The following is a 27356-nucleotide window of genomic DNA, read 5'->3' on the forward strand; positions in this document are numbered from 1 at the left end:
GTATGGTAAAACAATTTGCATACAAATTTGTGTTATTTTACAAATAGACATTAAAAAGTAATTCGCAATGAATTTTGTAGCAGCAGAAAATTATATCTAAGTACAGTTAGTTAGTTAGTTTTTGAAATAACATTACATACGTGCAGAATTCGACCAGTTTGTGCAAATTACTTGCCCGTCTGACCATAGCTTAGGTCCTCTAAAAAAATCTATTTTTATGTTTAAAGTTTCCTTTGCAGCGTCTTCTTTTAGAATAACACTCATCTGAACATATTTTAAAATTTTTGTTTCAAAAGCGAATACACTTCGTAGTGCCATTAACTGTCAGTGCATTCAGTCGGCGTTGTTGCCAGCCTTGGGTTTATTGCCTGACACCCCAGGCGGTTTTATTTGCTTTTTGACTCAATGCCTCAATGTGCAGTTTGTTTTTTGTGCGCCACCGCTTCCCGATGGGCTCGTATTTTACGTTTAAAGTTTTACGTTTCCCCAAAACTGACATGGAAAAGCAGATTTTCGTCCTTCCTTTTTTATTTAGATGTGCAGGCAAAGGCCGCTGGTCGCTGTCCGCTGGCCACTTTGCAGGCTGCGGCTTCCAGCATGCAAAGATTAAATGGCAGAGAGAATGCAGCTTAAGTTTAGGAGACGACCAATGCGGCGCCATTTTGTTTCAATCAATTATCACGCCGCTTGTTTTGGCAGCCATTTTGTTAGCGAAATCACCCCTCGCCGCACTGACAGCCGCAATTTGCCGTTAAACGGCAATTTCCGCAGCGATTATTCACGTTAGTTGCAGCCACAAATATACAAAATACAAAATAAAAACATACTAACTAAAAAGCAGAGCTAAGCCAGATAAACGGAGGCGGAAATACTCTCTTATTTTTTGATGGAAAGGTTATGTAGAGTTTATTTTCGTTACACTTTTGATTGCTAAAAAAGGTACGCCTGATACCCCGAATACCCTGCAACTAAGCGATAAAAGGGTATATTTCTTTTATATTCTCTGTTAACTTTTAAGATTAATGCGTGTAAGTATTCAACATTTTCAATTAAAAATGTAGGGATGGAAATTTTTGGATTCCAAAAACCGAGTGAAAAAAGTTCATAAATTAATTGCTTGATCGTTCCAAACATTGTATTGGGTTAAATGGTTTATATTTTAAATATATATTAGCTTTGAAATAAATGTATAGTAATACCAGACATGTTTTATTCAATTAATAAAAAGGTCGGCTAGTTTTAGATCACACTGTCCATACTACATCGAATAACTTTATTTTCTTCTCTTCTGCCAATTGTTGCAAACACTATCAGGATGGTAAGGGTATCAGAGTTGGGTTGTGGAGCCAAGCATTGCAATTAAAAACAGCCGTCACAGTATTTAGTCTATATTTTATTTTTATTTGCTTTTCGCTTGCTATTTTATTTTATGGCATATTTTTTGACACTTTTTTGGCTTTTTCTCGTTTTGGCCAACAAATATTTATGTAAGCGGCTGCAGTTTATTTGTCAAACTGACATGCAGCTGTCCCGTTCCAGCGGATTAGAAAGATTTATCGCACAGATGCAAAATAACAACAGCAACATTTTTGCAGACATTTTTCCCCATTTTTTATGCCGTTGTTAGCGCAAAATATAGGTATCAACATACTATAAATTCGACATTGAATCGGTTTTTTGCGGACTAGGGATACTGGTTATTTTAAAAAGATGTTGCTTTAAGTTTTTGTTTTAATGAAAGGAGTAATGAGAAAAGTTGACGCTTTTTATAAATTCATATTTCAGCGACTACATAGATGTTTGAAATATTCATACGAGTATACATATCTTTGTGGGTTCATATGTAAGTAGACTTTTATTTTTTTAAATTCAGGAAATTTAAGAAATAGCTTTTTAACTGCTAATAATTAAAACCTGGTTTGAGGAATTGTATTTTTAATTTTTTTTTAAATTACTAAAAATTGCGAAGCACTCGTTCTTTCTGCAATTGTGAGAAGAAAATGTTTATATGAAATTATCACAAAGAAAATCAATCAGTTTTTTTTTTATCGAGGACCAAATTTTATAAAAAACGTGTTTAAATATCCAAGTTAAATGCTTCTATTCGGTATTTCGAACCATTGTTCTGTTCTCATTGTATTAAGCTAGAGATGTGTTCGCATTTAGATATTTCAGTTCTTACCAAGCCTTTTAACTAATCGAAGTGGTTGTACTCACCTGTGTTCTTTGTACTATATATGTCCTTGTTTATTGCATCAACAATTCGCTTACCAACGAAAACAATTGTTGCACGGAAATTTAAAATTTAATCCTGGCAACAAATTCAGCTCCTTAAAGAAAGATTGAAAATTGTTTACAAATTAAAATAAATTGTATATTATATTATTTATATTAACAAAAGAAGAATAGAAGAGAGAATAAAAGAGAAAAAAGAGAGAAGAGAGCCACATCCTGTTGTTACCTGACCAATTGATTTAAAACAAGAAAGGAATGCTAAAGTCGAGCAGGCTCAACTCTTAAATACCCTGTACCACCCCACAAAAAATAAATTTAATTTAATTAATTAATTAATTAAATTAATTTAATGTATCGGAGAAAATGAACAAACTCGTCCTTTCTCGGGCTCAGGAGAATCTGTATACCAAGTTTGGCTATTCTAGCTCTTATACTTTCGGAGATCCTTGCGTTCATACAGACAGACGGACAGACAGACGGACGGACAGACCGGCGGGCAGACGGACATGGCTATATCGACTCGGCTTGTCATGCTGATCAGGAATATATATACTTTGTGGAGTCTGCCACGCCTCCTTCTGTGCGTTACATGTACACTCGCACAAAACTAATATACCCTTGTACCCTTTGGGTACAGGATATAAAAATTATAAATATACAATTTAAAAAAGCCTTAACTCCTAGTTTAAGCTTTAACTGTATTTTTCTTTAAGTTTAATTCAAGTAATTGTAAATATTAACAGTACATAATTGCAGTATAATTTTTTTGAAACGATTACAAAACGTTTAGAAAAGGCATACGAACGATTTGCAAATCCATAATTTTTTGAAAATAAATGTTACGAGAGCTGTGCCGCTCTTAACCCGAACAGTGCTGCGAACCCAATCGTGCTGAAGTTCTACATGTGTTACAAATTTAATTTGCTTGCGCCAATGGGAGCATATCCTTGGCAGCTGCACTTTCCGGCGACGAAACGTCAGCGTTGTGTTCGAGTTAATTGAATTGATGCATTGTTTGGCTTTGGCCCCCTAATAACAACAACAACTGCAACAACAACAATATGTAAGGACAGGCATTGGCAACAGCACTGCATGGCATGTATTTCATATATTAGTTATTGATTTCCCAGGTTGGACTGCAGACAAACACAACTGAGCAAACATACATACATACATACATATGTATATTTGTTGGCTAAATAGCTCGACAGCCAAATTCGCAATTAAAGCTAATGGCCAGACAGGCACTTGGCTTACCCTAACACTCTCCTCCTGGTTTTACAATTTTAATTAGTGATCGAGAATTGGGAAAACATTATTTAACGTTTATCGTTATTTATTTCACATAAATGTCTGTATTCCTCACACATAATCGAGGCTCAGTAAATAATTGCCAATTTTGCTTCAATAGGCGTTACATGATGAACAATTTAACATTATTTAGGGCTTATTATTCTTTCATACATATGCCTTTCAACATAGTCAGAAATCAGGCAATCAATCAATTAGCTACTGATTTCTTTTATACTCTACATGATTGTAAAATGTATTATTATTTAGTTAATAACTTCATGTGCTTCTTACATAATATGATAACATTTCTTTTGCAAGAGTCGAAATTGGGGAATTACTTCAAACATAATCAGACGTTAACTTATTAATTTTAAGTTATTAATATATAGAATCCATACATAATAGAAAACTAAGTATTTTTTGTATAAACCACATTTAAATTTAGGAATTCATTTCCATTTCATAATCCACAGCAGATAGAGAGTTAAACATTCTTTACTTATGGCTAAAATACTCCACACATAATCGGGAGCTTACTATTAACGACTTCTTACTGCATATATAGTTTCATATTTTGGAATCTCAACATTATTAGTTGTTTCCTTTGACAATGTTCGCCTTAAAGATTATGTACTCCATACATAATAGAAAACTAAGTATTTTTTGTATAAACCACATTTAAATTTAGAAATTCATTTCCATTTCACACTCCACATCAGTTCGAGAGTAAAACATTCTTTACTTATGGCTAAAATACTCCACACATAATCGGGAGCTTACTATTGACGACTTCTTACTGCAAATATATTCGCCTCATAGATTATGTACTCCATACATAATAGCGGGCGCTTGATGTAGCTTAAAAATTATAAACAAATCAACTCAAATTCTTGCACACCGATCGACTGCAGCACGGCTTCTCATCATCATCAACCGCTGGCGGTTCAGTTTCTTGTAAAACCGCTGGCTGTTCCACAGCAACGATGGCTGCATCCACATAGTATTGTGGCGGCAGTGGTGGTGGTGGCGGCGACGATGAGGGCGAGAGTGTTGGGGACGAGTCCTCAGTCGCAAAGGAAGAGGTGCGGCGGCGCAGACCCGCTGGCGGAGAGTTAGGGTGCGTGGTAATTTGTGGCAGTCCCAAGGCCGTCACGGATCCCACATACTGCTCCTCGTCGCTGTCGCTATCGTAGAGGAACTCCTCGCCACCCAAATCGATGAGCAGGCGGCGTAGGTTGCGAAGCTCGTCGTGGGCGCGCGAAACTTTGCGTTCGAGTGCCTTCATCTGGGACTGCGGTATGACCGGGCAGCCCAATGCGTGCAGAATGTGCATTAACGGATCATCTGGTGGCGGCTCAATATCCGCCATTTGCTCCAGTATCTCCAGCAAACGTGGTAGCACACCTGTATCCATCAGGTATTGATTATTTTCCTCTTCAATTTCCGACATTTTCAACAGCGATCGCAAAATGTGCGTAACTAAAATTTGTGGCTGAAAAATAACTGTAGATCGCATATGGGAACGAATCACCACCTAGTGGCAATAACTTGTACTACGTGCACACTGCACAACACTGACGCGTATTTACTTATCGGTTACGATTTTAAAATGTGGTCTAATTTCATGCCTAAATATATCGAATTTGCGTAAAGTTAAATAAGCATGCACAAATGTTCTATACATTTGATTATTTCATGCTTACGCGCATTAACGATGTATTTAAATGAGTGGCGGCGCTTTCCACCACTGGAAGCACACACAATCATCGATAGCTAGAGAGCCGTACGTGACAGACACTATCGATGTGCGCACAGCCATCCGGTAGGGTCACACTTACACTCAAGCAGAATAATTTCACACATGCACGCAATTATTTGTAATTGTTAGTTTCAAGGCGAACAAAATCGAATAGTATTTATAAACGCGCAGCACACAACGATGTCTTTTTTCGGCACGCCAACAACTAACACGGGCCTCGGCGGCCCGGCGCCCGCAAACAGCGGCTTCGGTTTTGGCGCGTCAAAACCAGCAAATGCGGCACCGCCGCCAGCCTTCGGTAGCACTCCGACGTTGGGCGCAGCAGCGGCTGCGGCAGCACCAGGTTTTGGATTTGGAAGCACGCCCGCCAGTGCCGCACCCACTATGGGATTTGGAGCACCGACGACGGCGACGACTGGAGGCTTGCCAACGTTTGGAGGGACCGGAACTTTGTCAGCATTTGGCGCGCCTGGAGCACAGACTGGAGCTCTGCCAGGATTTGGAGCGCCAGCAGCAACTACCGCACTGCCCGGCTTTGGAACAGCAGCGGCCACAACAGCTCTGCCAGCCTTTGGGACGCCGGCAACATCCACTCCCTTGCCCAGCTTTGGCTCCGCTGTGCCGTCAGCTAGCGTAGCGCCAAGCTTCAATTTTGGCACACCGGCAACAAGCGCGCCGACCACAGCACCGCCGGCCTTTGGCGCCTTTGCGTCGACAGCCACAACAGCGGCCAATTCGATGATACCCACCTCTCTAGCTGGTGGTGTTGGGCCATTTGCCTTCAATAAGCCGCCGCTGGGCGGAGCGCAGCCAACGACAGCGGCCAGCTTGAACTTTAACACGATGACGACAACGGCGACGGCGCAGCCATTTAATACGTCTCTGCGATTGGGTGGTGGGAATATATTGGCGCCGGCCAGCACAGCCGCCAGCACAGGCATCTTTGGCAAGCCACTGACCAGTGGCGCACCACAAGCGGCTGCGCCACCCGCTTTTGTAGGCCTAGGCGGCATAGATGTGAGCGCCACACAGCCAAAGTTGGGTGACAGCGCGAAGGATGGCGTCAAGGTAAGGCAACACTTTTAAGGGGGAAGGATCATTAACTTTACACCTTTTCTTCATCAGCAGATTAAGGAAACACAAGTGCCGGATGAGATCGTCAAGACTGTGGACGCTTTGAAGGCCTACATTAAGCAGCAGAAGACCATCTCTTCGGACATTGGACGCACCTCCACCAACAAGTTCACAAATGTGGGCGTGGACATCATGAACATCCAATGGACACTGCAGGAAATGGCCAATTCCGTAGACGACAACAATCAGCAAATCAAATTGATGAGAAACGAGACGGCGAAGGCTATACAAGCACTGGAGATGGCACAACGCACACAGGATACGCCCGCCGGTCTGCAGTACGAGAACAATATGCCCTTTCAGTATTTCCAGTGTCTGGTCGCCAAATACGAGCAGGAACTCATTGCAGTCCGAGAGCAAATCACTCTCACCGAATGCCACATGCAGTCGCTGACGAATCCGCAGAGCATCTCGGCCGAACATCTGAAACGCTGCTTCCGTCAGCTGAACGAGTCCTTTGTCTCCCTGGCCGGACGTCTGCACGAGGTGCATCAACGCGTGGAGGAGCAAAAGGAGCAGTATTTGAATCTGCGTCGCTATAAGCTGCGCGATGCCAGCAACGTCTTTGAAAAGATTGACAATCCGCCCGTCAAGCCCGTAGAGCCCAACCGCATCGGTTCCGGGCCAACGCCCTTTTCCAATATATCTGCGATCACCACACTAAATAGAAGTTATGCCTCGACTGCCGCGGCGCCCTCCTCCTCCAATCTGGCCACAGGCAAATGATTAGAATTTACTCAGAAATTCCCTGTTATTGTTAAATAGTGTATTTCTCTTTTTGGAATCGAAATAAAATGATGTCTGCTCTTTTATAGAATTTACTGATATTTCAATAAAAATATCAATTCCTCCGGGTCAGCAAATTTCCAATCCGATGATTATCACTCGAATTTACTCAAAAGTTCACGATTGTTAGAGCGATATTAAAAAACCTCTTGACGAGGTAAGAAGCGAAAATAAGAAATCACAAACATTCGCTCTAATATTATTGAATAGTATTTCTTTGGGAATTAATTTAATATATAAATGTTATGTTCTTTTATAGAATATATAGATATATTTCAATTCAATCGGGCCAAGCATTAAATCAACAAACGCGTTCCATATTTACTTTTTATAAAAAATATCCTTACCGTCTCAGGATAACGACAGCATTTCCCCAACACACACAATGCACATTAAAGCCAACTCCTCATTTCTTAACCACCTGAATGACATCCTCGTCGGCCATCACGTGAGCAATTCCTACACGCTGTGGCGAGTATTTCGTGCTTGTCCCCCAAACCAGCGCGTACTTGAATTGTGCCGCCAAAGTACGATGAATGGCATGACAGACGTGCTCCACACTGACACCCTGAAATCGGAAAAGAAAGATTACATCGAATTATCTCGGAAAAGCAAGTAAGATCACATAAAATGATATCAACTCGATGATATCTCTCAAATTAAAGCTTTTGTTACAAAAGTTTGAAGTCGATTTGTTTTAAAAACACGCATTTTGCAAACCAACTTTGAAGCTATTTTTCCCCCTTTGGAGTTCGAATTTCCCCAAGGTGTCATGTTTGTAATTGAATTTCCGTATGGGACTGATTACTAATCAGTCATTTAGAAAAACTGTGTTATATAGAGAGAAATTATTATAAATAGATAGGTTTGTTTTGGAAAACTAATTCCAAATTCTCATTTTTCTTAAATAGTACTAGTTTTAAATTCATTTGGCTGTAAATACTCTCAGATAGATAAACAAATATGTTCTTACAACTTCTCTAATGTCAAGAAAATAATTTGAGAAAATCTAGGGATTCTTTTCAAGATCTTCCAATTATAGATTCCTAGGGATGGTTCTTATATAACCAACTATGAAATGTATGCCGAGTTCTATTTTTAAGCCATTTATATATAACTTTCTTTAAGATTTCCAAAACTCTGGCGTCAACTCACCCTTCGCAGAATCAAACCATCGTCGAAATCTGGAGGCGCACCCGGCTTCTTGGTATAGACCCGTATGAGCTGCAAGGCTTCCCAGAGGGCCTCCAGCATGTAGTCCAGATTAAGCTTCATGTTACAACTGACTACGATAGAGAAGTCCTGTCGGGCCAGTCGATCCACCTCCTCAATGGAGATCTGATCGATCTTATTGTACACATACAAGCATGGCAGATAGACGCGATTCGCAGTGACCACATCGATGAACTCGTCCTCGGTGCAATCCTCCCGGAACAGCACCTCGGCATTAAAGATCTTAAACGAGTGGAGAATGGTTTGAACCATTTTCTCGTTGCAGCGCGTCAGGGAACAGGTGGCATTGAAGCTCAGACCACCGCCCTTTTTCTGTTTAAAGTAAATGTTGGGCTTCCGCTTATTCAGCCGTATGCCCACAGACTCCAATTCCCGTTCCAGCAGCTCACGATGCACATTCGGCTTTGTGGCGTCCAGCATCATCAGCACCAGATCTGCCGTACGGGCCACGGCAATTACCTGACGACCACGACCCTTACCTTGGGCAGCACCCTCAATGATACCCGGCAGATCGAGCAGCTGTATATTGGCGCCCTTGTACTCGATAACTCCCGGAATGCAGGTCAGTGTGGTGAACTCGTAGTTGGCTAAGCAGAAAGGTTTCAATTGGTTGGAGCTATACATTTGAATTAACATGACTTCGTACCCGCCTCTGACTCAGTCTTCGTCAATGTTGATAACATGGTGGACTTTCCCACCGACGGGAAACCGATTAATGCCACACGCGCATCTCCGCTCTTCAGCACATCGAATCCTTCGCCCTTCTCGCCCTTCTTCGACGGCTCCAGCAGCTGCGATCGATACTTGGCAAGCTTTGCCTTCAACAAGCCCAAATGGTATTCGGTGGCTGCCAACAACAAACAAAGACTATAATTCTAACCTTAATTTTTGCCAGCGTTGCGAATTCCGCTGCTCTGCGACCGGCGACCGCGCCGGTCACTCGGATGTATACGTATTTTCCACCCACCTTTGTTCTTTTGGGTTCGCGCAATTTCCCGCTCGATCTCTGCTATTTTCTCTAGGATACCCATTTTGTTGCTGTCGTGTCTGGGGCTCGCATTTAATGGTTACCCGTCGCAAGCAATAACAATTTGATGTTTATGAATTTTAGCTGCGAGCTAGGGAGTAGTAGAGACGGGTGCGTGACTGTGCGTGACTTTGCGGACAAAGAGTTATTCGATGTTATGTCGAACGAACTGTAAGTGTTTTTTTAGTGTACAAATTAAAATGAAAGGGATTAATTTGAAATACATAATTTTAAAACATAAAATCATAATTACTAAACTAATCCGAAGGCGGTAGGATTGAGGTTAATCTTTAGATAAGGTTAAGCACTACGTCAACAGCTGGCAAGTAAATGGTAAAAAACATGTACATTAGAGTAAGCTATGAATTATAGGCACAAAATAGGAGTGTTTCCAATTGGGGATCATTGTAGAGCTAGGTGCTTGGTATTACATATAAAATTCACGTGTCTCAAGGTTTGTCATCGATAGACTGCGAAACTACTGAACCGATTTAAATCAAATTTCACAAGCATCTGTAAATTGCCCTAACAAAGGATAGGATTTATAAATATATATAGAAATTTAAAAATTTAGTATACATCATGTACAAAAAAATGTAAATCCACTCTAAAATAAAGTAATTATGAAAATAGCAGCTGTTTATAAAACATTTTTAAATTAAAAAGAAATATTAGTGAAATGCTCAGTGAAATAATACTAATAATTTAAATATTTCACGACAGTTTTAAAAAAATGGATAAATTACTATTTTAAATTCAGGTAATAATCAGAAGCAGATAAATGCAGCTGCGACAATGTTGCGTATTTGCTAATTTCGAATCAATTGTTACTCTTTTTTTTATTAATTATATTTAGATTTAATATTATTAAAATATTTGCATCGAATGAATTAATGTAGATTTGTTTTGAGTTTTAGAAAAACGCCAATTTTGTTCATCTTTTTAATAATAGTCTCATCTCTAAAGCCTTTGCACACGCCTGCTGACAGTGTGACCGTAGGTGCTGTGCAACACAATACCAAAGCAGAAATACGAACGACTATGTGCTAGTATTTTAATGCTAGAGTTGTGGGCGCGCATTTTAAAAAATTACCCCTATCTAGGCTAGTATTTCTTATTTATTTGTTAAAATAATCAAAAAGGACATTTATCAAAAATCAAAAAGTTAACGTCTAATTAAAAAGATAATCATAAAACTACGATTTTGTGCCTGCGCATTGTGCGAACGCATAAAATATACACAAATACACGCACACACAATTACAATTACAATTTACGAGTAACACTCACACGAAGACAGTTATGTAAATTACAAGAGGGAGGAAAAAACTTGAGACTGCTTAGGTATTGGCGTAGTAGCCATTGCCGTCGTTACCCATGAACTCAGTCCAGCGCTGGGCGTCGATGTGGTCCAACTCGGAGCAGACCTCGCCCGGTTGCAGGGACCGGCAGGTGCAGGTGATGCCGATCCGCGTGATAATCAGCTGTGATTCATATTTGGGAAGCGCTGGCTCGGCGTCCACCAGCCGATCGGACAGGCACTGCTTGAGGAACTGCTTGCGCAGCACACGCAAGTTATCCATAGTGTAGCCTGAAAGCGACGAGTTTAAGCCCATTTTTGTAGATAAATATTTAAATTCGAGCTTACTTTTATAGGCGCTTATTTGCTCCTCGACGCAGTTGAGATCCTGCGGCGAGAATAACGGCGGGTAGGCCTCCGACTCGCGTATATTGAGCACGAAGGCAAAGTCTAGCGACGAGGTGGCATTTCCCAGCGCCTTTAGCAGCACACCCGTCGACGAAATGGAAGCTAGGTACCAGTCAGTGGGCTCCTCTTCCGTTGCAGCAGACGCAGTTACCCCATCGCCATCCTCCACAGGACCAGAGCTGCGGCTGCTCGCCATGTTTGCGGTGCTTTTTAGGGTGCTGCTGTTCTCGGTTTCGGCACGACGTTGTCGCTTGCGGCGGCGATAGTCCGGCATGCTCGCTGGTGTGGGTGGCAGATTGGCAGCAGCAGCCGCAGCTGCATCGGCTGCCTGTTCATGTGCTTCGTGCTCCAGCTCCAAATCCCACAGACTCAGCTGTGACTCGGCGGTCAGTGGAAGGCCTGTAGTGGTCTGTAAAGTAGGGACCGAATAGCCCTCGCTGCGCACGTCTCTATTGCCAGCGGTAGGATATTTGCTGCGCAGGTGTATGGGCCGCTCGTTCTGATTCTGCAGCTGTGGTACCTCGTTGTCATTGTAGAGCAACTCGTATTCCTCGGGCACACGCAATGGGTTCGCATTTTCTGCCGGCTCATAGTCCTTCTGCGAAAACTAGATACTTAGTCGAACTATTTACACTTTTTCTCCCTCTACTTACAAACTCCTTGTAGCCTCCGGCGCCATTATTTCCCAGATAATAATTGCCTCCGGGTTCATTCTGGGCCGCTACCGCGGCTGCAGGCAACAGTTCCTGCAGCACCTCCTGCTCGATGAGTGGATTGTGGAGCTTGCGGTGCTTCGCATGCTTAGCAGCCAGCGACTGCTCCGTTTGTGCCTCAGCTGCCGCCTCCGCCTCGGCCACCTTGCGTAGCAGCTGTTCGCGGTTTTGGAGCAACTTTTTGAGCAGCTTGGGATGCTTTAGTGGGGACTGTTTGCTCTTCTGAGCTGGACGCAGAGTGCGATTTAGTCGCACCTCCAGATCATCCGTGCTGAACAGCACCGCACCCGGTGGTTCAATATGCCTGGCTATGGCGTAGAGCTTGACTACAGTGGACTCATTGTAGCGCAAACGACAGGTGTCAGCGCGGGCTTGCAGAATGATGTCACTGTCTGTTAAAGAAGTTATAAATTAGTAGGTGATTCCATAAATCATGGATGTTCTAAGGATACGGCGAAGAAAAGAAAAAGGAACTACTGCACTCTTACTCTCAGATAAGAGTGTCTGCTAAAGAAGTGATATATTAGTAGGTAATTCTATTAATCTCGGGTGTTCTAAAGATCCGGCGGATACTGTATCAGGGCCATAAGTTTAAGTAGGAACTACTGCTACCCTACTCTCAGATAAAGAACACATTTACATTTCCGAGAAAGACGACATCATTCTCAACCGAAGAACGAGAATCCCTTATAGCCTCGGGTTCGATCAATACATATAGAGATATGTTTATACGAATACAGGAAACTCTTCAAAACTCAGACTCAAAAGAGGCTAAATGGTGGTCGTAATGGTAAAAAGATATATAAGTGCCCATATGCTGAATACTATTTCAGCCCACACAAGTCCCAATTAATCAGCTGGAAACCCCTTTAACCGAAGAAAAAGATTCCCAGTGGTTCAAAGATACGGCCCAAGTTCGTTTGGAACACAATTAATCATTTCTTCGTTACTATATTTTCCTGAATTCCTCCATCTATGAGAGTCGCCTAAGTATGTTAATGAGCACTCACCTGGCACAAACTCGTAAGCATCCTTGGCATGGGGCTTATCCCGACACTGTAACTGCCAATGCAGAAAGAAGTCCCCGCCAAAGCTTTGCGAAATGGACACACCGCCCAACAGGCTGCTGGCTCCTCCCGAGTCTGTCATCATCGCATTGAGCAGAGGTTGTCCATTGCGGCCATCTAGTATGGTTGTCTGCGAGTAGTAGTAGACGGGAAAGCCGGGTCCAGTGTTATACTTGACCATGAAGTCAGTGACATTGTCATTATTGAAGTGCCCCGGCACAATGGCGCTGACGCACTCGCTGGCCGGGAATGTAAAGTTCCAGAGCATGCTAAAGTTTCTGCCATCGAAGGCATAGACCGTGCTATTGAAGGAAGCTACAACAACATCGGCGACATGATCGCCATTAAGATCGGTGAGTACGGCGGGCACCATGAGGCCCGAGCGAGGCTGCTGATAGAGGGGCGTGAAGTGCTTCTCGCTAGTGTAGGCCATGAGTGCGTGAAGACGCAGACTGTAGACGCCACCAGCGGTATTCTGGCCACCAGTGAGTATCAACAACAGCTCCGTGCCATCGCCCCTTGTGATCATCTGTATGGGCACAAACATTTCTTCGCGATATGGTGTGGGTATGGTGCGCAAAACTTTGCCCGTTTTGCCCGATATCAGCTTTATGTGGCCTGCCTTTGACTCCTCGCGCTCCTCCAGATGGGCAGCTAGTATTTCGGGCACGCCATCATCGTTTAAGTCACGCACCACATTAATAGTATAAAGATCCATGACAATCGGTGAGTTAGTTTCGACTTCAATTTCTCGATAGGTCCAAATAACATTGCCTTTGCGTCCATTGATGGCAAAGATCATCTGGAAGACACGGCACACAAGATATTAAGACAAGAACATTTACCGAACACCAGACTAAGTTGTAACTCACGCCCAAGCGTCCGGCAGCCACACAATCGGGACTGCCATCACCATCTATATCCGCACTGCAGTGCAGGGAGAATACATTCGCCACACTCCAGGTCTGCCAGAGCAGCTCACCGGTGCGTCCATTGACGGCAATCACGCCGCCCTCGCAGGGCACATCGTCGCCCTGCTGCGCGGACTGACAACGCGGCAGCGGTATGCCTTCATAATGGATATTATCATCCACGCCATAGCCGAAGACAATGTCCTTAATGCCATCGCCATTTAAGTCCGCCGCCCGGAGCGGACTTTCGCTGTTCATGCGCGCAAACGTGCGTGTCCAGCGATTTTGCACACTAATCTGAGTGCAGGGCACAAACTCGCTGCCCTGTGTACTGCCATAGGTACCTCCAGTACCCCTGGAGGCAGCGGCCAAAGGACCAGCTGCGTAGTCAGCACTGCCATCGTTATGCCACCAGGACTTTAAGCGCTCCAACGGCAAGGGGAAAAGTGTGAGAATGAGAGCGGCCAGACTAACCAGAGCACATATAACCGTGAGGGCGGCGAGGGCATAGCAGAAGGGCTCACAGCAACGACAACAGCGTCTGTGATGCTTCTTCATGATGGGTGAGCTGCCGGAACTGTGCTTGCGGCGTGGCGCCATCAGCGGACGCTTCAGCCCCTGCTCCTCGCTGCGCTATAAGAGCAAACAAAAAAGAACAACATGCTAATTCAATTTTATCAATCAATGGTCTCTTGACACTCACCTTGGCCGAGCGCGCATCCTTGATAAAGACCTCATCGTCCACGTCATCGCTAATGTCCTCATCGATGGAGTCGCGCACAGCAATGCGATTGGAGGGCACATATGGTCGCAGCTTGATCATATTTTCAGCTGCTTCCTCGATGCCAAAGCCCCTGCAGCTGCTTAAAAGGCTCTTCGCGGCGCCTACAAATATGCAGCACTTATACTTTTTGAATTTTGAATTATTTTACGCACAGCTTCTTTATTTTTATTATTCCCTCTACAGCGCTATTGCATTTGCATTTGTGCCTGCAATCTGTCGCCCCTTACTTGTGTGTAAAAATCAATAATCTCTCGCTCAGCTGTGTGCGTTGCGCAGCGCCTGCGCCCTAGCCAGCAAACCCTTCGTCTGGCTCCCTTATCAACCGACCGGGGAGGGCAGCAGACACGTGTTAGACGCTGGCCACAGGTTTGTTTATCAACACACTGCACCCGACCATCACCTGAGCCACCGAGCAGGCAACTGTTGCGCAACCAGTCCCATATGTGCCACTCAACTCAACTCAACTCAACTCCCTACGCAACCCCTCCCGAACAGAACAGAACCGACCCGTCCCGACCCGACCCGCAACGCCCAACCCTCCACCGCCAACCACAGCGACTGCTTAATAATAATTCAAGCGGTTCAATGTACCCTCATTCAGTTTCATGAATGAAGTGACGCGCCATATTTGCCCGCCAGCTTGTTGCTCCTCTCTCGCCCTCGCTCTGCCTCTCTCCCTCGCACACAGAGTTGCTGCCCATCCGTCCCAACTACAACTCTATGCTTTCCATTCACTACAGTGCTTCCGCATGCGGACAAGTGGGTCACCACCGTTCTATGAATACTTGTACTCGCATGTGTGTGCTTCCTCTTCCTTTCTTTTAACTAGCGACTTATAAATAATTCAAGATATTTGGTCTACCTGTGGTTTGGCTTCTTACGCAAGTGAAAGGCATTTACTCGGGCATGTGATTAGTTACTTAAATACTGCAACAATAAAGTTAAGGCTTTAAGGCCTCCATTATACATATGTAGTAGGAGTGGTTTGTATGTGATAAGGTTCTTACTCATGGTACAGGTTTAGTTGGGAATTATAAGAAAAAAATGGTTCATTTTTACGCAAATTGCGATTCGCTATTACGTTTTTTGAAAAACAAATTAGAGGGGGAGATTATACTCTGCTGTGCAGGTTTGTTATCAATTGTTTTTAATATAATAAAATAAAATAGTATACCAATTGAAAATAGTATACAAAAGAAAATTCTCAAAATATCTCTCACCAAAATTATGTAAAATTATAGGTTCAGATCAGAGTCACTGACTTATATAGATTTCTCATAAATAAAAACGTTAAAACTTCATCTAAAATCCCTTCCTTGCAAATCTGTTTCGAGTATTACAACTAATTGCAACATTTTTCTGAATTTTTTCATTTGCTTACTGATTTTAACTCTCTGTAGAAACAAACATTTCTTAGAGTACTTGTATATGAACTAGTGTAGAATATTCTTTTGTAGGGCTTGCGACACCTTTTTTTCATAATAACCTGGTAACATTCATTCGACTTAATGATTCCATAACGAGCCTCCCATTAATTGGCAATGGGAAGATAATGAAATATTCTATCAACAATCTCTAAATTAATTGAAAATAAATGTTCCCATTCTAAACTTTTGGAAAGGACTACTTTTTTTGCACTTCTATATCATACTATATAATCTCCAATTACTTGTATATATTTGAAATCTATTAATAAATAGAAAAAATGTGTCAATCAAAAAGATTGAATTGTGATTGAATTCTCATATCTCTTTCTCCTTGCTTAATTCTAAAATGTTAAAACAATTTTAAAAACTTCAAAAAAGTCGATATCATTATTTTTAAAACTAAAACAAATTATGTTTCCAAAAAAAAATTCTAACGCTCAAAATATCTATTGTTAAGAGTGTTCGGAGTGTTGTTATGTTATGAAATGTTCAATTAGAGTTTGAAAATATACCCCAATTACTAAAATTGAAGGAAGTTTTCTCATGATACGGAAACTAAACCAGTTTGCTTCTATATTCTGAAGCTGTAAAAATTGTATTTACATGTGTTTTTCATTTGGAATTTTTAAGAGTATAGGGACTAGTATGTGATTATAAAAATAACTTTTATATTCGCATTTCCATTTAAAACTTTAAAACATACAAAAACATCCTTCCATTTTCTACTATTGAGAAGTTATAGAAATTTGTCTTACATTTGAATTTCGTTTTTCATTGGAAAGTTAGAAAGATAGGGACTATTGTGAAGTCATAAAAGTCGCAAAAGGATTTAGAAGTCTAAAACACATATTCGTAAATGCTTAATGGTTCACATTTAGGACTTCTTTGACAGTTTGCTTGCCTATCTAGATAATGACATGTTTTCAACTGACTTTTGCCAACTCAGGCGCGTGTTACTCACACAGCACTTTGACCTTCAGCAGACGAAAATTCCAAAGGTCGATCTTTTCCACAGAACCACGACCTCGACTTGGTCTCTGACGCAGCATCTTGTTGCGGCAAAATAATTCAAAGAGATGCTCGTACATTTCCAAAAATATATATATTCTGTATTATGTTTGAAAAAAAGACACAAATTTCATGACGTAATGTAATGTCGCTGGTGAAAAGTCAAACAAAATGAAACAACAACAACAACCTTTTCGATTTGAACCCCTTTCCAACGTAGTACCACCCTTAAAACTTAAGAGCACCACTTAAGCGCAACGGTTGATAAAAAGCGGACGGACTCGAGAGCCAAAAGCAAGCACTCAGGACAGGTCACGAAAAGCAGAGCCTGCAGCTTGGCTGACTGCATTTGAATAAACTATAGAAGAGAATCGGCCGCTTTTTATAGCGGCGCAGCAAAGAAGATGCCAGGGAGGGGTGCGGGCGGTTGCTTCATGAACTTAAGTGTGTTATTATCGCATCAGAGATAATTTAATAACGACGATGCTGAAGAAGATGATGATGATGACGGCGACGAGTTGTTGCTGTTGTCGGTTTGGTTATTAGCGGCATTGGCAGGGGCCAAAGGATGTGTTGCTGAAGTGCACCAGCAAGGCGTTGAGTGCTCTGCTGGCTTGAGGAGCTTCCCCTTTTTCCCCCCCTCCCCCACAGTGGTGCCAACAGCAAACGCAAAAGTTTTTATAGTTGAAGGAAAAAAATGTTAAGTTTATGATTTTCATTTAAGATCTCATTTATTTTACTTGCATCTGACTAGAAAGAAGTGAAGTGGGAAGTTAGAGTGAAAGAGTTGGATCTCTTTCGGTGTTAAATAAAAAACAGTTCCCTGTTTTCTAATCAGCCCTGCTACACAGAAGCACATTGTCAGCATGGCTATAACTGAAACCTGTCAAAGATATCGGATAAAACCGATCGGAAAGAAGGGTTTGGTTATTTGTTTTGTCGGTTTTCCCCGCGCTCAGAAGTTCTAGCCAGAGTTTTCTGCATGTGCCTGTTGTCAACAACAAAAAGTGGTGCGACGCCTTCTAAAATCGGCATCATCTAGAGTTAGCCCGGTCTGCTTCATCATCGGCATCATAAAGTCTGTGGATCTGAAGCTTGAGATTGTCGAACCTATACCATAAACCTGATCAAGAAGACCCTTGCAATCCATAAGAAGAAGGATGACAAGTTCTTCGTGATAATGGTTCAGGCACGAGTCCAGAAGACGAACAAGAAAGGAATGCTTAACTCTTCTGAGTAAAATTCCAAAAATTACGGGATTTATGGGAAAAAAGAACGAATTGCAGGGGAATGGGGGGGGGGGGGGGGGGTATCAGAAAAAATAAACAAACTTGATCTGCTTATTGCTCAGGAGAACCTGAATACCAAGTTTGGTTATTCTAGCTCTCGTACTTGCTGAGATCCTTGCGTTCATACAGACAGACAGACGGACGGACAGACAGACGGACATGGCTATATAGGGTAGACAAATCTTCTGCTTCTGCTCTAGATGCCTATGTCAGTGGAGCCACAGGAATTGTGGTCGGTCTTATTTTCTTCTTCATTAAAACATAATAAATGTTGAGCTCATTTATATAAATACAATGAAATTAAAAATTAAATTAATATATACAATAAACATACTATTTTTGCCAAATATTCCAAAACTTAGCACCACTGTTTGTCGGTTGATTTGCGTCTATGCATGAATATGCGAACACAGCCACTTCAAGGTTATGGCATCATTTTACATCAGTGCCGCCCATCCTTCGCCATCCTTCAGCCACCACCCCGCATCTTGGCACAGGTGTCAGGCGGAGCGGCTTTAATTATATATTGCAAAAATACATTTTAATACTTACTATAGAAATTGTCTTGCTGCTGCTGCTGTTGTTGTTGTTGTTCTCAGTGCTGCGACAAGGTCGTTGGTAGAAAGTGAAATTTTCGTCACTGCCAGAGCAAGTAGTCGCCCACTTGAGATTGCGTCAAGCTCCGGTTCATTAAAGTCGATTTTTGATGGCTGTGGGGCCGGCTGTGATTTATTTGGGGCCCGTTTCTGGCATTGTGACGTCATTGGATTACCTTCTTACCATTCATTAGCAAGGCAGTCAGGCAGACAGGCAGACAGCCTCAGTTCTCTGCGCCAAGCATTGCAGTCAAGCTTCTTATCCTTTCCAGCTGTTGTGAGCGAAAATTTTGACATTGTCGTGGACGGCGTTGACGTCGCTGCGACAAAATGGCACTTGGTTGGCCACTTTAGAAGTTTTCGCTGTTGGGAATTGTTGTTTCGAAGCAGCGACTAACAAGCAAATTGATTGAAAAGCTATGGCACTTCAGGAGCATCTTCGACAAGCGCTCGTTACGAATTTCACAAAAAAAACCACATGAATAGTTAAAACGAGAGGGAATGATGAGAGTATTTATAATAAAAATGTGTTATATTTTTTCATATGACAATATTAAAATAATAAAATATGTATACCATGAAAATTATACATAGTAATTAAAGAGAGTTTATAAAAAACTTTTTTTCAATAACTTTCGACTAACATGTCGACCAAGTTAATAGAATTTTCAAAGTACAAATATCCTAATATTATTTACTGTCAAATATTTAAATTGAATGAATGAATGCCGATAAACTTTTTCAAACGACATAAATCTATATGAATTAAAAATCAATAAATAATCTCTTCTGTTAGTTTTCAGATTTTAATTTTAAGCTAACATTATATAAATAAATAAATCAATAATAGTGGGAGATATATGGAGGGCGGGAAAAACACAAACTTTTCCTTTCTCGACAATAGCAGAACCTGGATACGAAGTTTTGCTATGATAGCTCTTCTATTTTATGATATGATAGCTTTCATACAAACGGACATACATGGGTATATCGATTCGTATTGTCATGCTGATCAAAACTGCAATACCTGCTTCTGTTCCACTTAGTAAGGGATTTATCTAAAATAATTTAACTTTAATTAGAATTAAAGTCGTGATAAAACAAGAAAGAAGGGCTAGAGTCGAGCGGGACCAACTCTCTTTAGTTGAAATAAATTTAGTGATAGTTAAAGTAATTATTTAATAAGTGAGCTTAAGTGATCAGTAGTCTAAGAGATTGGAATATTTGCACATATCTATATGTTTAAGGTACTTAAACTAATATAAATTTCATATAAGTACACCTAATTCTGTTTAAACACGGTATATTGGTTCCAGAAACAAACGTGTAAAAAAAGACATTGATCATATGCAAAAATAGGTGATTGGTTCCTTATCTCTAAAGAAATATATATGCAATTTCTAATATTCAGACCGTGTTATATCAAAATCGTGTAAAAAAAAAAACAGAATTAATGATATTTATATGAAGGACAAAATACCTAAAGAATATTCAATTTTAAAATCCAATCAGCTTGCAAAACTCTTGTCAAATAAATTGATAATAAATATGTAAGTAAATCAAATAAATAAATAAATTTATAAATTATTAGTTAAATAAATTTACTGACTCCGCAAACTACTTTTCCAATTCTACCTTCCAGCAGTGCTTATTCTTGAGAAATCTGATTGCAAACTACAATAGATAAAATTCTTGTTTTTTTTTTTAGAAAGTTATTAACGAAACTACATATGCATTATACTTGTAAATAAATATATTTCTAACGTTTTTCTCTGCCATTCCAATCCATAAATTGCCACCTTCATACATGTGATAGATTTCTGCTAATTTAGGCACATTTTTTATTGCACGTCCTGCGTGCGTTTCTGCGTTTGTTGGCCAATCGATAAACCGAGCTTACTAACGGAAATCTCAGCACTGGCTGGCTGTGACAAAACCATAATAGCTATGACGACAGAGACGAACCGCACATTCTGAGGCACAGTCTCCGCAGTGCTAGTAGCAGCAGCAGATTATGTGAAAGGCAATGCCAAAGTACTCGACGAAATTATGTTAAGTGACTTTGACTAGAGGGTAGGGGAGGGGGAAGGGGGTGCGGTCGCAGCCAAAGACAAACAAAAAACGCATATAGAGGTTGTATGGGTATATATATACATACATATATATCATGAGAAAGCTATATATAGAAACTCAGAAAAAAAAATGGGCAGGATAGGTCGAGTCTGGTCTTCTGTCTAAGATATAGAACTTTTGCTTTACATGCATACATATATGCACATATATTTTTATAGGAAATCAACAACAGTTTCTTAACACACACATACATACATAGATACACACACACACATACATACATAGATACACACACACACATATGTACCTCCCACATTGGTGCATCCATCGGCACATTATTCCTGCTCCTGCCATTCGTTGGTGAGCTTTTCAGCTGCCTTGCAACGTTTTAAATTCAAATCGTTTGCGCCAAAACGTCAGTTGCAAGCGAAAGTTCGAACTGTGTAGACGTTGAAATCGGAAACAAAATCGGATAGTCCTATATATCATCACACTTTAAAGGAATCCTCAAGTAAAGAGTTCTAGAAAAGTGTGTGTGTGTAAAATCAGTTATTTAAACCATAAATTATATCTGAAATTAAAGAAACATATTGCATATTTTCTACATAAATATGTAGATTATGCATATACAGTGTCTGCAATATGTTTTGTGCTGTTACGTAATCATTGTGAGAATATAAAATATGCATAAACTAATTGGCGTTTAATGCGTATCTTAACAATTCTTAATCATCTGCAATAAGAAGAAAATTAAAGTTTAAACTTGATATTGAAAGGTAGAGTATACATAAAAATAAATATGAATATAAAAACCAACTTAATAATTTTTAACACACAATTTTTTGCTGTTTCGTCAAAAATTGCAATAAAATCTAAATTCGAATATGAACATTTTCAAAAGTAATTTTAATTCTAGTTCATATCATATAGTCTTCATATAGTCAATTTTTTTTGAGATCCAAATACAATTTCCAAACCAAAGTAGAATGCACAGTAATAAGTCTATCTAGAGACCTTTCCAACGTTTTTACCAAAATATATTGATTTTTTATTGCGTTAGCTTGCATTTTTTATATATCGCACTTTTTAAAAATAAACTGAAAGTAGAGAAAATTATAATCGAACAGGTCGTCTTAAAATTTAAGATTTCATGTGAAGTTCCAAAGAGGCTTTCATTCAATTACAAGTAGTTTTTCTTTTAGTTTTGAAATTAATATTCTAATACTGTTTTTTTTTTTAATTCTATATAATAACTATTATAATAAACGTTTCTAACTATTCATAATCAAAAAAAAAAAAAAAAAAAACTAATTCAGCTAGAGAGCTAAAATTTAAACACATCTTCTATTTGACATAAAAAGTTCAAACTAAATTCTACCCCAAATGGATAAAATCGGCTCTACACTACGTAATAAATAATCGTGTTACTCGATAGAGGTTTTTAAAATTAATTTAATGGGACTGACTTCTCAGCCAAACGTGCTTCATTTTCAGTTATATAGAACATGTAGAACAAAGAAAAAAACAGGAATTACTATAATATGCCAAGTTTGTCGGCAATATGGCCATCAAACCATCTGTAATCGAAATATTTTCAATTCTATTGTACGAATTGTAGGTTTTTATTTTTTGTTATCAGTATAAAATATTTTATAGTAATAGACAAGTTATTGTTATTCATAATTCCTAAACGAAACGAAACACTACCTTGGATGGAAAGTATGTAACAGGGAGAAGGTAGCATTTTTGGCCTTTTAATCAGCATGACGATAGAAATTTATCTAGACATGTCCGTCCGTCTTTTCGTCTGTCTGGACGAACCCCCGGATTTCGTAAACGGCTGACCCCATATTGACCAACTTGGTATGTAATATTCCCTCCCCTCGCACCAGAATATCGTCAAAAAACAAAAAAAAAAAAATATATATTAGATATTATTATTATTTCAAACCCAATTTGAAGAATTTGTTGTTGCAGATCTGACGCTTTTGTTTTCACTTCGTAGCTCATTAAAGATAAAGATATATAAAGTTTCACTACTTTGTTGAAGTGTAGTCAACTGAAGATGAAATGCTAACTTGTAACATTACTGTAAAAATTACTTAAATATTAAAGGTATGGACATCTGACGTAAAAAATCTGACGCAAACATGCCCGTAGTTCATTCCATGAAACTTTCTATGTTTCCTTTTGGATTTAATGAATATACTGACTATATAATTAGTCAACCTAATAAGTACTTGTTATTACTGAGGACTACTACTAAGGTAGTCTCATTTAAAACACAAAAAATCTTTTTTAATTTCGGTTTACTTGCTTGACATTGCTTGAAAGTAAATTAAAATTTAAGTTGTCCCAATTTCGAATAGAGGCAGTGAAATCTTCTCATTGCCATGCAGAGGCAATTGTCCTTGTCTAATGCGCCCCTCGCTCGTGCATTCTTCGACGACTTGTGCCGCTCGCTCGGTTCGGTTGAGGCGCTCGTAATATGGCACAAATAAATTTTTTTCCCCGCATGCCACATAAAAGCGCATGGGCCACTTAAGATGCCGCAACGCATACCAGGCCCCCATCCACGGTCTCCAGCCCCCCGTCCGCCAATGTTCCTTCCTAGTTTGCCAGCGCTATTCGCAGCCGCCGCCGCCTTCTTCGAGTGGTTTTAATTGTGAATTAAGTCGCTATTGTGCACATGTATGGATATATATGCATATAGGGGTTTGTGTGTGACATGTAGAGAGATAGTGAGAGAGCAAGAGACAGGTGCAGGCTTGCCAGGGTTGCCGCAATGCCGAGGCTATTGTTCAGGAAACGCGGGCAGTGTCTCGTTTATTTTTTGTTTTCGTGTCCGTTGCCTTCCCTTCATAGATTTCTTTATGTTTTATTTTTATTTTGTTTACATCGGTGGGCATTATAATTGTTGCTGTTTTTGTCAATCTGCTCGGCCGGCTGGAAGGACGAGCACAAGCACGTGCATGACTGCCGTCCCCTGCTCAGTGGCATCCATCGTCTTCCACTCGATGTATTGTCAATGCCAGTGACACCGTTCGAGTGTTCTGCTTTGATCTTGGCGCAAGGTCATGGGCCAAGCGGAAATTGCCGCAAATCGCCCCTAAACTAATGTGTAAATATTTTTCAATAACTACACTTTTGTTGCTTACTGTACTCACTCGTTGCAGACGCACGCACAGCTCTACAGCCATGGTAGCCCAAATCCTATTACTAGGCATACTCATTGTCTGCCTCAAACAATACGTCAAGGCTGAATTTCAGTAAGTATCCAAAACTAGAAATATATGTAGGAGTGTATATATTTTGAACCGCCATAATCCCTAATTGTTTTTAGACAAAGTCTTGCCATAACCGATATCCTGCCCGAGGACATTAAGCGCTATGATAAAATGCGTCCACCCAAGAAGGAGGGTCAGCCCACAATTGTGTATTTCCATGTCACAGTCATGGGCTTGGATTCCATCGATGAGAACTCAATGACTTATGTGGCCGATGTGTTCTTCGCACAAACCTGGAAAGATCATCGCCTACGCTTGCCCGAGAACATGACACAGGAGTATCGTTTGCTTGAGGTCGACTGGTTGAAGAACATGTGGCGACCAGATTCCTTCTTCAAGAATGCCAAATCGGTTACATTCCAAACAATGACCATTCCGAATCACTACATGTGGCTCTATAAGGATAAGACCATTTTGTACATGGTGAAGCTAACACTAAAATTGTCCTGCATCATGAACTTTGCCATCTATCCACACGATACACAAGAGTGCAAGCTACAAATGGAGAGCTGTAAGTGAATATTAAAACTGGTCTTTGGGGGCCTTAAACAAAAGCTATTAGTTTTGAATACTGTTGAAATTTCAAATGTGATAGTATTAGTGGCATTCTTTTATTATTAATTTTTATTAATTTTTCAGTTATGATAGTATTCGTAGCATTGTTTTATTTTTATGTTCTTACACAGATTTATTGTGGGTAGTATAAATTCTTCTTTCCTTTTAGGTTGTGTTAATTTCTTTGTTCCCTGCAAAACAACGAGAAACTTACTTCCTATGTCAGACGAATCAGACAAGCCACAGAGTCAGAGATTTCTTTTCTTAAAAAAATTTTTTTATTCTTGTTATTTGAATATTTTATTTTTCACTTTTTGTTTGCAGTCCACAATTCAACAATTCAATTATTATATATTATTGTAAGAAATAGATAATGAAAAAATATTAGCGAGGTGTCATGGGTCTACCGAAAGGACCAAAATTCTTGGAGAATTATAATCTCAAGTCTTTTAATACATAAATAATAAATAAGTGATTTGTTTTTGTTCAAAGTGATCCAGTAATTTTTTTGTTAGGCTTCTATTCTCTGAACTATAGATTTAAGCCGGAAGACATCTGAGACGTATAATATAGTCGTTTTTGTTGTCATTATAAACTTCATTCGATGATATAGTTTCGTTATAAAAGCATCATGATTCTTGAGTGTGGCCATGTAACGAACAAATCGGATTGTTTTTTTCTATTTCAGAACCCATTCAATGATTTAGTTTAGTTCTGAAAAGTATTTGTGGCTTTAAAGAGAACATTTGATTATTTTTATTTAAAACCAATTACAGACCTTTGTCGGTCTAAAAAGTACTTTTTTTTTATGTGTAAATCGGTTCATGAGGTTCCAAATGGGGAAAATCAGATACGTTTTTCGCTCTTCTTAAATTAACTTTGTATTAATTCTTCCTCTCTCTCCCTCTCTCTACATTTTTACCCAGTGTCACACACAACCGATGACCTGATATTCCAATGGGATCCGACTACACCTCTGGTGGTTGACGAGAATATAGAATTGCCACAGGTGGCTCTCATACGTAACGAAACAGCAGACTGCACTCAGGTCTACTCCACCGGCAATTTCACGTGCTTGGAAGTGGTCTTCACACTGAAACGGCGGCTGGTCTATTACGTTTTCAACACCTACATACCAACATGTATGATTGTGATAATGTCTTGGGTCTCATTCTGGATAAAGCCTGAGGCAGCGCCAGCCCGTGTTACATTGGGAGTTACCTCTCTGCTAACCCTTTCCACCCAGCACGCCAAGTCGCAGTCTTCGCTGCCGCCTGTCTCGTATCTGAAGGCTGTGGATGCTTTCATGTCCGTCTGCACAGTGTTTGTGTTTATGGCTCTGATGGAATACTGTCTGATCAATATTGTGCTCAGCGATACGCCTATTCCGAAGCCCATGGCCTATCCAGCCAAGCCAGTGCCGGAGCAGGCCCAAAAGGATGGACCAGCGGCGACGGCGCCACCGCCAGCGAGCAGCAATATGTCAAAGAATCCCATGTTGCCGGTGCCGGATGAGAAGATTGAAAAAATTGAAAAGATTTTCGATGAGATGACGAAGAACAAGCGCGTAAGTTGAATTGAAAAAATCAAGGACAACTTTTCTATATATAGAGAGTTCCTCTAAAACTAAAACTGATTCTGAATCTGGAGTTTATTTCTATATAAAAAATTTGATACTGGAATTTCTTTCTACAACATTTGTTTTTCAATTTACAAATACTAGTTTAGTACTTTAATTTATTTTTTTTTTTCTTAGCACGCATTTGTTTTTTTGAGTGTAGATGAAAGATTATGTGACACTTTCTTTTCCTTGCTCTTGCACAGGTTGTGACCACCACACGACGTTTGGTGCGTCCGCCGCTGGATGCCGATGGTCCATGGATTCCGCGTCATGAATCGCACATTATGCTTACACCCACCATTGCGGCACCACCCCCACCACCGCCGCCACAGCCAGCGCCACAGCCCGCAGAGCCAGAGCCTGGCCGGCTGATGAAGCTGACACCCGCCCAGGAGCGACTAAAGCGCGCCATCTACATCGATCGGTCTTCTCGTGTGCTCTTCCCTGCGCTATTCGCCAGCCTCAACTGCATCTATTGGATTGTATTTTACGAGTATTTGTAAGATACCCGGCCACGTTAGCGAATGCTTGCTATCTCCGTTGTGTTGGACGCGCGGGTCTGATGTAAATATGTTCGATTTGCCAGCGCTTAGGCAGTTCTATAGTAACACTCTCAATGCAAGTAATCGAGTTGTAACTTTATCGTAAATTAAACTTATATATACTAATTGTTAATTGTTCAAATGCAAAAACAAATCTCTTTAAGTCACACACAATTAGCGAATCTTAAGCGTATGCGCACAAGCTTTAAGTCAATGGCAACGAATTTTAAAACAACTAAACAAATACTCGTATATTTAAAATAATAACAATTACTGTTGCTCATATCTATAGTATTTCACTTATGGCT

At 40.4% G+C, this 27356-nt stretch overlaps 5 protein-coding genes across 5 annotated transcripts; 2 read left to right on the forward strand and 3 right to left on the reverse strand.

The window, feature by feature from the left end:
• Positions 1–3553: 3553 nt before the first annotated feature.
• On the reverse strand, positions 3554–5160 carry LOC115624045. Its single transcript, XM_030518625.1, has one exon. The coding sequence runs from the start codon at positions 5042–5044 to the stop codon at positions 4406–4408; it is 639 nt and encodes a 212-aa protein (XP_030374485.1). The 5' UTR covers positions 5045–5160; the 3' UTR covers positions 3554–4405.
• Positions 5161–5467: 307 nt separating this feature from the next.
• On the forward strand, positions 5468–7238 carry LOC115623950 (nuclear pore complex protein Nup58). Its single transcript, XM_030518513.1, has 2 exons — positions 5468–6355; positions 6416–7238. The coding sequence occupies exons 1-2, from the start codon at positions 5468–5470 to the stop codon at positions 7145–7147; spliced, it is 1620 nt and encodes a 539-aa protein (XP_030374373.1). The 3' UTR covers positions 7148–7238.
• Positions 7239–7455: 217 nt separating this feature from the next.
• LOC115623977 (developmentally-regulated GTP-binding protein 2) lies at positions 7456–9566 on the reverse strand. Its single transcript, XM_030518548.1, has 4 exons — positions 9408–9566; positions 9087–9287; positions 8363–9027; positions 7456–7775 (listed from the first exon to the last, which is right to left on the reverse strand). Exons 1-4 carry the CDS (start codon positions 9469–9471, stop codon positions 7614–7616), a joined length of 1092 nt encoding a protein of 363 aa, XP_030374408.1. The 5' UTR covers positions 9472–9566; the 3' UTR covers positions 7456–7613.
• Positions 9567–10567: 1001 nt separating this feature from the next.
• Positions 10568–17157, reverse strand: LOC115623988. The gene is made up of 7 exons (XM_030518559.1): positions 17039–17157; positions 14570–14751; positions 13828–14499; positions 12899–13757; positions 11829–12280; positions 11116–11773; positions 10568–11058 (listed from the first exon to the last, which is right to left on the reverse strand). The coding sequence occupies exons 1-7, from the start codon at positions 17124–17126 to the stop codon at positions 10808–10810; spliced, it is 3162 nt and encodes a 1053-aa protein (XP_030374419.1). The 5' UTR covers positions 17127–17157; the 3' UTR covers positions 10568–10807.
• A 7084-nt stretch (positions 17158–24241) lies between these two features.
• On the forward strand, positions 24242–27116 carry LOC115624030 (glycine receptor subunit alpha-4). The gene is made up of 4 exons (XM_030518607.1): positions 24242–24312; positions 24387–24841; positions 25812–26452; positions 26710–27116. The coding sequence occupies exons 1-4, from the start codon at positions 24242–24244 to the stop codon at positions 27007–27009; spliced, it is 1467 nt and encodes a 488-aa protein (XP_030374467.1). The 3' UTR covers positions 27010–27116.
• The last annotated feature ends 240 nt before the right edge of the window (positions 27117–27356 follow it).

This window comes from Scaptodrosophila lebanonensis, unplaced genomic scaffold (assembly GCF_003285725.1).
Source record: "Scaptodrosophila lebanonensis strain 11010-0011.00,11010-0021.00 unplaced genomic scaffold, SlebRS2 tig00000053-arrow-pilon, whole genome shotgun sequence".
In the NCBI taxonomy this organism is placed as follows: Eukaryota; Metazoa; Arthropoda; class Insecta; order Diptera; family Drosophilidae; genus Scaptodrosophila; species Scaptodrosophila lebanonensis.